We start from the raw sequence: 10,950 nt of genomic DNA, 5'->3' as shown, positions 1-10,950 counted from the left end.
CTGCAATGTTGATAGAGGGAAAATATTGACTCTGGACCCGCCGTCCAACATGACCCTTTTCACATAATATCCCTCACACTTGACAGTCAAGTGAAGGGCCTTGTTGTGGGCGGCTCCTTCGGGAGGCAAGTCATTTCGGCTGAAGGAGATTTGGTTGACCTCAAACAATCGCTCTGCCATTCTTTCTAATTGTTCAACCATGGTCTCAATTGGAACATACGCCTCATTCAGCGTCTTTAGAAGCACCTTTTGGTGTTCATTTGAGATTATCAGTAGAGACAAAAGTGAAACATGGGAGGGGGCCTTTCTCAGTTCATCAATTACAGCATACTCCGAGGTTTTTATCTTCCGAAAGAATTCCTCCGCTTCTTCAATAGTTACAGGCTTTCTGAGGGGGAAACACTTCTGCTTGGTTTTGTTCAATTCTTTTGGGTTATGATACTTCCAAGATTGGTTCGTTTCATTCACTTCCCCCTTAACTTCCATCCCTTTATATGTGACAATTGTCTGATTGTAGTTCCAAGGGACAAAAGTAGTGTCTTTTATGGGATTTTGTGGCATGTGGCTAATGATCAAAGGCTCATCCAGCCTAGGTGGAATGACTGGCCTCCGTGCCACGTAAGTCCCTTTTGGTACATACATTTTTGGCAGATTTGGCATGGTTTTCCTCTGCTCCAATCTCTTGGGAGGGCTTAACATGAGCTGTCCCTTTCTGGGGGCTCTTGGGACGTAGAGAATGGCCTCTTTGGCAGGTGCTGCCCCTGTCTTTGCTTCCCCGTCCTTTTCTTCATTTTGGGGAGTGGAATTCATCTTTTTCTCATCCCTGACTTGTTTTGCCAATGCTTTAGGTTTCTTCTCTGAATCAGCAATGGCAATAATTGCTTTTAATGCAGGGTCGAATTCTTTGTCTTCACAGATCATCCCGATGACCGGCCCGTTGTTGTGGGCTGGTAATGGGTTGTTGGTTACATTGGGGACTTCCTCATTCCTTAACACTACCCTCTTCTATTCAATCAGGTTCTCAACTGCTCTTTTAAGGGTTCAACAATCTTCAGTGTCATGCCCTTCCGCCCCGGAGTGATAAGCGCACCTGGTACCTGCCCTGTAGGACGGAGATTCTGGGTTCTTTCTGTTCGGAGGTACAGGCTGCAACAGGCCCATTTGGACTAATTTTGGGAAGAGGCTGGAGTACGACTCACCAATGGGTGTGAAGTCAGCTTTTCTGGGTGGTTCACGGGGATGGGTGTTATATTGGTAATTATCTTGTGGTGGACGGGGATTATACAGGGCTTGGTGAGGAGGGTTGTTTCTTGGAGTTGGAGCTCTGTTCTGATTGTAATATTGTTGTGGCTGGGTGTACAGTTGAGCGTTCATTACTGCATAAGGATGAGGGGCCATAGCATAGGCTGCATCCTAGTGGGGGTAATAATGCTGCGGGGCCCTGGAAGGTGGACCAGAATAATCCTGGGGTCGCCGAGAGTTTCTTAAGCTCGAAGCCATCATGGCTCCCTCTTCTTTTTTCTTTCGGCTTGCTAAACCTCCCGAGCTGCTCTCAATGGCTTGGGAAGTGGCTCTTAAAGCTGACTGACTTAAGATGCGGTATGAATTTAAGCCGCTTTCTACCATTTCTCCAATTTTGATGGCCTCCGCGAACGGTTTGCCCATTGCAGACATCATGTTTTGGAAATAATCAGCCTCTTGGGCTTGTAAGAAGACACTGACCATCTCGGCCTTATCCATCGGGGGTTTTACCCTAGCCGCTTGTTCTCGCCATTTAATAGCGTATTCCCGGAAGTTTTCCGAGGATTTCTTTTTGAGGTTGGACAAAGAATTTCTGTCCGGAGCTATATCCACATTGTATTGGAATTTCCTTACAAAATTGCGGGCCAGGTCATCCCATATGTGCCAATGGGAGATATCTTTGTCTATATACCATTTAGAAGCAATTCCGGTGAGGCTCTCTCCGAAGTAGGCCATTAACAGCTCCTCTTTTCCACCAACACCCCTCAGCTGGTTACAATATCGCTTTAAGTGAGCAATCGGGTCTCCATGCCCGTCATATCTTTCAAACTTTGGCGTCTTAAAACCCACAGGTAAATGCACTTGAGGGAACATGCACAGATCAGCATATGACATGCTCTTTTGGCCACTCAGGCCTTGGATATTCTTGAGGCTTTGCTCAATGTTTTTCATTTTTCGTGTTATCTCCTCTTGTTCAGGATTCCTCAAGACTCTCTACTATTTTACGGGAGATTCAGATTGTGGGTGTTGAGGATAGGAATTTGGGGTAACCCGAGCAGTGTCCAATTGGAACTGAGGATCTTGGAAAGTGAAGGTGGATGGTTCAAAGCTTTGTCGAGGCAGTGTTGGTTGTGCCATACTAGAAGCTGGTGGTGCTGTGAACACGGTAGATGGTATTCCTGAAGATGGTGCCTGGGGACGAACCTCAGAAGGCATTCTAGTAAAGTTTGTTGACATGGTGGAGAACCCAAATGGCATGAATGGGTTGGCTACTAAGATAGAGATATTGGCAGTTCCTCCCGTCCTTGGGATCAACTCGGGGAAACCAGGGATAGTACTGGGTGGCTCCCTGCCATTGGACCATGTATCCCACATTTCTAGCATGCAGAATCTTAACCGCCTATTCTCCTCAGCAGTTGCTGACTCAGGCTGTGGGATAACTGATGCAGGGCTATCTTCAGGCTCAACGATAGGTAGATGACTCTCTAAGGCCATGGCGATAGTTCCTTTAGATCTCGTGAAATAAGGGTGTGAAGCCAGATTACCACCACAAAACCAACCACCTAAAAATAGAACCTGTTCTTTTAAAGCACACATAATAAACCGGTTGATTTGAGACATTTAACACATAGGGAATCGCATATTGGGGATGCAATGCACCTAAACAGTTAAACGTTTTGCTAAGATGTTTTACAACGGCTGTGTGTTTCATCCCAGCTTTATTGTCTCTCTCTTTTGCTTTCTTAATTACTTTCTTTTAGAGTTATGATCGAATTCTACGTGGATTGCCTACGTATCATGACGCCGCATAAATCAGATCATTACGTAGTTTAGGGGATAGATATAAAGTAACAAAGTGCATTTTTTCATTTCATTAATAAAGGATATCTCTTTTTTGGGTTTTTCATTACAGGGAATTAAAGTAGTGACAACAATACAGACTCAAAACAAATGACAAAACAATTTAAAACTCTAGAAAGCAGTAAAGTACAGACTCGAAAACTGGTTAATCAAAAGTACATGAGAGCTTCTACTGGTCTTCTTGGAGCCTGTGGGGCATTAGCTGGTATTTGCGCGGACCTTCGCGCAATGTCTTCTTGAAGACGGTTCAAGTCATCTATTACTTGGAGGATGAAGGCCATCATAGAAGCAAAAAACATGGACCTAGTCATGTCTTCACACTCGTGACATTTCATCACGACATAGTCAGCTATTTCCTTGATCCTAGTTCTGATGACTCCTTTCTCTTGAAGCAGACGCCCAATCTGCTATGCCCGGTCTTCCAACACTTGTGCACTTGTGTTGTTTTGGTCATGTAGCTGTTGCACGCTTTCTTCTAGTTGGCATATTAGTGCGTAACAATGCTCTTTTTCTGTTTTGAAATCTTTAGTTTGCTGGACCATCTCATTCACAAGGGCAAATAGCTTTTCCTTTAGAATTGTTATTTCTTTTCCATATTTCTGTCTCAAATGGTAGGCCTGTTCTTCTGCTCCCTTAGCTAGTTTTGTTTGATCATCTAGCAAATCCTTTTCGGTTTTAATCAAGTCAGTTGCATAGTCATGGACCTTCATTCTTAAGTTGTTGATGATCTTTTCATCTCTCTCGCTTCTTACAGGCGTTTCAGCGGCTATCCTCATATTCTGGAGTTGGGCTCGGAGCGCCTCGTTCTCTCGGGTTAAATTTCTCTTTTCACCTTCAGCTACATGCGCCTGCAAATCATTGACAAATGCGAGGTTTCTCAATGTTTCCTCCAAGGCATGGATAATGGCTTGATATTTCTTTTCTTTTTCTCCCCAGGCAAACCGTTCTTGGATCTTTTCATCAAAAGCTTGAACATGAGGCCTCTTGGCGGGCCTTTCTAGCTCGGGCTCCGGTTCCTCATCAATACAATTCCTTTTTTCGAACCATGCGGCATAGCCCGGATCTACTTCACCTTTGGCAAGATCAGGTACTTGGGTGTCCTCTTTTAAGTATCGGCACCCATTCCAGATTTGTTGAATTAAAGCTTCGGGAAGTGGGGCTTCGGGATGTAGCTCAATAACTTGGACACTCAAGTCTTCATCCTCAGGCACTACTTGATACCTTCCCAATTGCCTCAGAACCCTTTGGGGTGCATATGGTTGGACACTTCTCAAGCCCATCAATAGCAAATAATTCTCTATGGCTGACATATATATAACTTCCCTCACCGGGAGCCATCCTAAAGTTCACTCAATCTGATTTGCCTTTAAAGCTCTCAAGTGGGCGATCCAAGCTTCAACCCCTTCCGGGGAGTTGTAGTCTTTCACTCTTTCTTTATAGCTTTCAATGAAGTTGCTCTTGCTTGGACCGTAGTTCATAAATTTTGTATGATGGCGACGATGTTCAATTAACCACATTTGTAGAAGAATTTTGCAACCTTCGAAGACCCCGACTTACACTGCGTCAATGTCTGATAGATATCCGACAATATTAGTGGAGCGAGTGTGTGATCTTCCTTGTCAGTTAGGAATTATGCAATTCTAGCCATACGTATATCAACTGTCCCCTTTTCATTTGGGAAGACCATGACACCCAGACATGCCATTATGAAGGCAAAATGATGGTGAACTTTCCAAGTATCTTTGCTTTGTTTGTTGTTCAAAACTTTTTCATGCGTTTCAAATCCCTCTGGATGCCCATACTGGCAGTATAGGAAGTAGAATGAGCAGCAGCCCTCGTTCACACGGTTCTTTCTTATTTGCTTACTGATTTTCATGATATCAAAGAAACGGCGCACTGACATGGGCCTCAGGAATATGAGTTGTTGATTTCTCAAACCCCGACCAAAACCTGTATACCCCGCTATTTCCTCCAAGGTGGGAGTGAGCTCGAAGTCTGAGAAGCGAAAGACATTACGAACAGGATCCCAAAAGGTCACTAAAGCCTTGATTAGATCATTTCATGGCTTAACTTTCATGATATCGGTGAGAGCACCCAGATGTTCGACTACCCAGTCTTGACCCTCTTTGTCTAAATCATAACACCATATTTGGAGCTGTAGTGGAGCTTGCTCTACGGTGTTCAACGGTGGATTCTGGACGATATTCATTTTGTACCTGTGAGCGGGTAGGATTAAAGGTTGACTCTAATTTTGAAAGACAAGACCAACAGACTATTTTTGCAAGAATCGATTTTTAATTTTTTAAAGAAAAATCACCTAAAGGATGGCTATTTGTGCAACATCGACCAGAACGGTCATTTTTGCAATAGTGGCCCCTTCTTACTTTTGAATAAAGTTTTGAGGCCGAAGTAAGGCACTTTTCTGGGAAAAGTGATGATTTATTGACAGACATGTCCGTTCTTAGCGAAAATAGCCCTTCCACAATGTAAGGTGTTCCAAGGCTATTCCGGCAAGAACGACGCAAGATTTAACCGAAGTTGGGTCGGTTTCATTTTTGACCCATGAACATACTTTATTTATTTGTTTGGAAAAATTGGGGTCGGTACCGATGAGGTTTGCCTACGTATCTCACATCCGGTGAGAATAAAACCCGCGTAGTTCGGTCAGTTTTGACATAATTGAAAAAAGCATGATATTGACTCACTTTCATTTTTGAAATACATTTTCTTTTTCTTTCTCTTTTTTTTTTCAAAACTTTTGGCAGAGTTTTGAGGCATTTTTAAATACAGGGATTTTCAAACCAGGGTGAATTTTCTATTCTACCTCACTCTTTGTTTTTCTGTTATTTTTTTTTTAACCGGTCAACACATAAGGGATCCGGTAAGTCAAATGCACGTGATGCAAATAATTGTTCCTACTAGGGATCCGGCATGAGGCTTTGTTATTCTAGGTTTAAACCTGAGGATGTGTTCTAGACCTGGCTTACCCGAGCGGACAACTCGAGCCGAGGTGTGAGCGACGTACCGAGAGCACGAAAGTCTACCCGGCCTAGTGGCTGATCCATCCTTGTTCTATTTGGTATGACCTCTAACAGAAAAGTGGGCCACGCGTACGTGTGCACCATATTTTTAGAAGACTCATAAGGGAGGCATAAGAAGACAATTTAATATAGTTCAAATAATATTAAAGCGGTAAATGAGCGACAATTAGCACACTGGGCCCACAAAATACAGTAATATCAAAAATCAATAAAGCCAAGTAAAAATCACAATAACAAGCTCGAATTCTTTAACCCTGAACTAGAGATTCTGGGTTCGGTCCCCAGCAAAGTCGCTAAAACTGTCACACCTCCTTTTTTTTCGATAGGGTGGGGATAAGGGAGTTTTGGGATTATTTATTTATTCATAGTCGCCGCTCAAAATTATTTACGGTGTTCCGAGTCACCATTTATTTTTAAATTCCAAATCGAGGAAATTTTGACTTCGTTAAAAGTCTGCGCAACTAAAAGACCGAATAGGGAATTCTGTTAACCCGGGAGAAGGTGTTAGGTACTCCCGAGTTTCGTAGTTTTAGCACGGTCGCTTAATGATTTATACTTTGCTCATTTTAGATAATTACTCATTTTAGGACCTATCTATATTTTACCCTATACCGCTTTTAATTACTCGATTATTCTTATTTAAAGAATTATCTTAAGACGAGTTACGTGCACGTACCCCCGTTTAGTTTGGTGTGTCAAAAAACATGTCACGCGTACGTGTCCATAATCCATAACACGTGGTTTATTTTTTAAAAAGAAGTTTGGTCAAAGTCGTGCGAACGCGTACCTTGAATTTATTTAAATATCGGGATCACGTCACGCGGACATGTACGCAATCATGATAGTAGTTTAAAATCCGCGCCTAAAGCATTTCTACGAGTGTTTAATTAAGGCATTTTATTTACTAAGATTGTTTGACCATGGTCACGCGAATATGTACCTTGGTTTGTTTTTGGCATCACAACTATGTCACGTGTGCGTGTACATAATTCTAATAATTAAGTTGATTGTAAATACCTTAAGTTGTGCTTATGTCTTTAAGCTAAATACTCTATATCATATGGCTAAGTGTAAAGGTTCAATACTAGGTGATATGTTTGTTTGTATTAGATGGGGGCAATCTATGTATTATCTGTCAAGCAGGCCCAGATTTAAAGTTTGAGACCTGATAAGGACTGAGTCAAAATGAACTCTAGCCCAAGACATATAGTATTCGTTATTGGGCCTAGCTAATGAATTCGGTTCAAAAGAATTTGGGCCTGCTTGAGTCTAATTGACTCTGGCCCAATGCATATTTTAAGGCAGCTAAATGAATTCAGTCCAAAAGATTTGGGCCTTGTGATCATGGAGTCCAAATGACTCTGGCCCAATATCATGTTATTAAGCATTCAATCAATTAAATGCATTTAATTCAGAAAGATCTGGGCCTGATGATGAGTCCAAATGGCTCTAGCCCAATGTTCATTTTTATGGACAACTAAATGAAATTAACTAAAGAAATTTGGGCCTGGTGATAATGAGTCCATGTGACTCTGGCCCAACTCATATTTATTTGAACGAATTTGAGATTAATTTTTGTAATAGCAATTATGAAATTTTCCTACGTTTTTGTTTATCTTTTAAAGCAGAAAACTAAAAGGGGGTTTGGGACGCGAATAAAATAAATCAAAATTCTATTTTAAATTTGGATAATTTTCCTACTGATTGCCTAAATCTTCTATTTCTTATATTAAAGTGTTAAGTTTAAAAACTCATTATGTATTTAAAAATAAAAAATAAAAAAAAATTACTGCATTTACTTGAATTATCAATTTAATTTATTAGCCAAAATTTCAGAGTACAATCTCATAAACCCAATTGATTTGGACCTGAAAATGTACCTTGATTACTATTAAGTTTGCTTGAAAAACCTAGTTTTTCATGACTTAAAACTAATAGAATCAGATTTACTATATTTGATTATTTTAAATGAAATGGTAAAGGTACTAATTAAACCAACACATTGTACAGGATAATATAATATAAAAGAAGCTAAATTATTATATTATTGATGACAAATCTATCTATTGTTCTAACAAATTTTTGAAAAATATGCTTTTTCTTGTTTCTACTATCACATGGTAAAGTATAGATCTTTTGAACATGTAGAAAACTTTGAACAGATTTTTTCAATTTTCAGGAAAAAAAAAGACTTTAACATTGAAGTTAACATAACTTATGTTGCCTAAAATAGTGTGATTAATTGACTCTTATATGAGTTTACACACAAACCATATGACTTTTACTAATATGATTTATGTAATATCTTAGCTTATGCATAAAATCACATTCAAACCAAATACAAACTGTGATAAACAGTGAAAGAAATATAATAGCAACAAAATTAAAATTTTACATTGTTGAGAAAGCACCTTGACAGCAGCAAGAGAAATAAAATAAATAGAAAATAAGTCTTTGAAAAGCTTAAAGTAAAGCAGCAGCAATGAAACCTAGTAAGGTAAGAACAACCGGATTTTAAAATAGGAAAAGGAATATATTTTTGTTTCTGAAAGATCAAGGTTGATTTTCAGATGTTTTTCTTTTGAAAATGAAGAGAAAATCTTAAGGCAGTGCAGAGATTTTCTGTGTGTTTTTGTGTATCTGTGTGTGTAGGTGTATTCAGATCTGTTTTTCAGTATGTATGAATGTGTATATCTTAAGGTGTCTATAATGTGTAGGTCTAATAAAAAAGGAGGAGAGTATTTATAGAGTGAGGGAGCGAAAAGGGATAAGAATTAGGGTACAAAGAATCTGGCAGAATTCCCTAAAATTAGGGAAAAGGGCATCTTTCTTAACATAAATGGACATATGTCTAATTTCTAGTACCTTCCTTATCTCAGAAAATGGACAAGTGTCCAATTTCTAGATATTTTTGGATCTTATCCCTATTTTCCTACTCAGCATTGTGACAACTGTCCCTTATTCTAGAACTTTCTAGTGTTTTTCTGAAAAACTTTAGAATTAGAATTCCAAAATTGACCCTTAAGGGTCTTGGAATTACCTCAGAACCAGATTGGTTCTGGGCCTGAGTCAAGTGACTCTAGGCCTAAGGACTTTGGGATCTTAAGCTTTTTACAAAGCTATGGGCCTGTTTATTCAGACATGCCCAATTTATGAGCCAAGTAGAACGGGCCACTTCAGTGAGGCCCAGTTCTTAACCAAACCGAACAACAGTAAAAATAAAAAACATAACGACAATTAATTTAACAAAATAAACAACAAAGCACTAGTACTAAAAATAAATGCATAACTAATAAAGATAAAACATATAATGATAATAAATAAATAAATAAAAAAAAAACAGAAAGCAAAAAAGGAAAAATAAACTAATCTAACAATGTTTTTATTTTATCTTAATTAAGTGCGTTTAATTAATTAATTAATGTAAACAAAATAAACTGACAATAATAAAAATAAAACAGTAACAGCTAAAAGTAAACACATAATATAACAATAAAATGCGTAATAATAAAAAAAAAAATTAAAAAAAACATTAAGAAAAATAGAAAATAACAGGAAAAATAAATCTAGCTGCTAAAAACTCTCATGCCAAGACTACCATCTGGGATCTGAGATCCTTGATGGGAGATCTTGACAGGAGGATTATTAAATGGACTAGGTTGGATTTTAGGGTTTTGAAAAAATGAAAAATAGATCTAGGGTTTCGGAGACCTTAGATCTAAGATCTAGGGTTTTTTTTTTGGGGGGGGGGGGGGGGGAGGGGAGAGATTTGGGGTGAGGTGATGTTTAGGAGGAGTAAGGGGAGAGAGTAGGGTGGATTTTGGGTGGATTTGGGGCAGTTTTAGATTTCGCCGCCGCCTTAGGCGAGTTCTGGCGGCGGCGTGGGACTAGTATATTGGGGCGGCTAAGGTTTTAGAGGTGGGAGTTAGGGCGGCGGAGAGAGAGAGAGATATGAGAAGGGGGAGTGTGAAATGAGGGGGGTAAGAGAGGGTTTGGACATATATATACCAAGTGCCAGACCAGTTCTGGACCGTTGGATCTAGTGAAAATCAACGGCCAGGATCGCCTGGCACTTAAACAACATCGTTTGGTTTTTAATGGGGGCGGACCGGTTCAAGGGTGTTGGGATTGGGTATTTTGGGTTATGTTTTGGAACTGGACTTGGTTTTTAAAGACTGGCCCAGTCCGGTTATGTCCAAATGAACCCCTATTTCTTATTATTATTATTTTTTTTAAATAAATTTCTAAAATCTAATTAATTTAACTAAAACAAAATCTAAAAATAAATAGGACTAATTTGTTTATTAATTTTGTAGGAGTATATTTTTGTAGGGTAAAAATTACATACTCACAATACCAGATAGTGCCAGCATTCTCCTAAAATTTGAAATCGTCCATGCTATCTAGACGATATCATAACCTCGTACATGCAAACCTTAATCCCACACGTTGCACCGCATCCATCATGTCATTATATGAAAACATGAGAGCCCTATTATTAACTCTGAATCACAAGTAAGATAGATACCCTGTCAACCAGAAACCTTTCACTTGACCCCATCCGCAAGTAAATCACAACATGCAGCATACTCCCCATACCGGTAGAAGAAATTTGTCCCAAGCCGTGGTCAACACCATCAAGAACTCTTCGAAAACCATTTGCACATAACCAAACCATTTGAACTGAATCCCTCTAACTCAACCAAGTCTCGTAGATTGCCCAATCCAAGAGTATTGCCACAAAACACATGTAGAGTTTCACCACAGTAAGGAACTGATCACCTTTATTACTATGCTGACCCAAACC

General features: G+C 39.5%; 1 protein-coding gene across 1 annotated transcript; it reads right to left on the bottom strand.

Annotated features, from left to right (window-relative positions):
• Nucleotides 1-1,413: 1,413 nt before the first annotated feature.
• On the bottom strand, nucleotides 1,414-2,193 carry LOC138897475 (uncharacterized). Its single transcript, XM_070183446.1, has one exon. The coding sequence runs from the start codon at nucleotides 2,191-2,193 to the stop codon at nucleotides 1,414-1,416; it is 780 nt and encodes a 259-aa protein (XP_070039547.1).
• Between the last annotated feature and the right edge of the window lie 8,757 nt (nucleotides 2,194-10,950).

The sequence above is a fragment of the Nicotiana tomentosiformis genome, chromosome 8, assembly GCF_000390325.3.
Source record: "Nicotiana tomentosiformis chromosome 8, ASM39032v3, whole genome shotgun sequence".
In the NCBI taxonomy this organism is placed as follows: Eukaryota; Viridiplantae; Streptophyta; class Magnoliopsida; order Solanales; family Solanaceae; genus Nicotiana; species Nicotiana tomentosiformis.
This window is presented reverse-complemented; position numbering and strand designations above follow the sequence as displayed.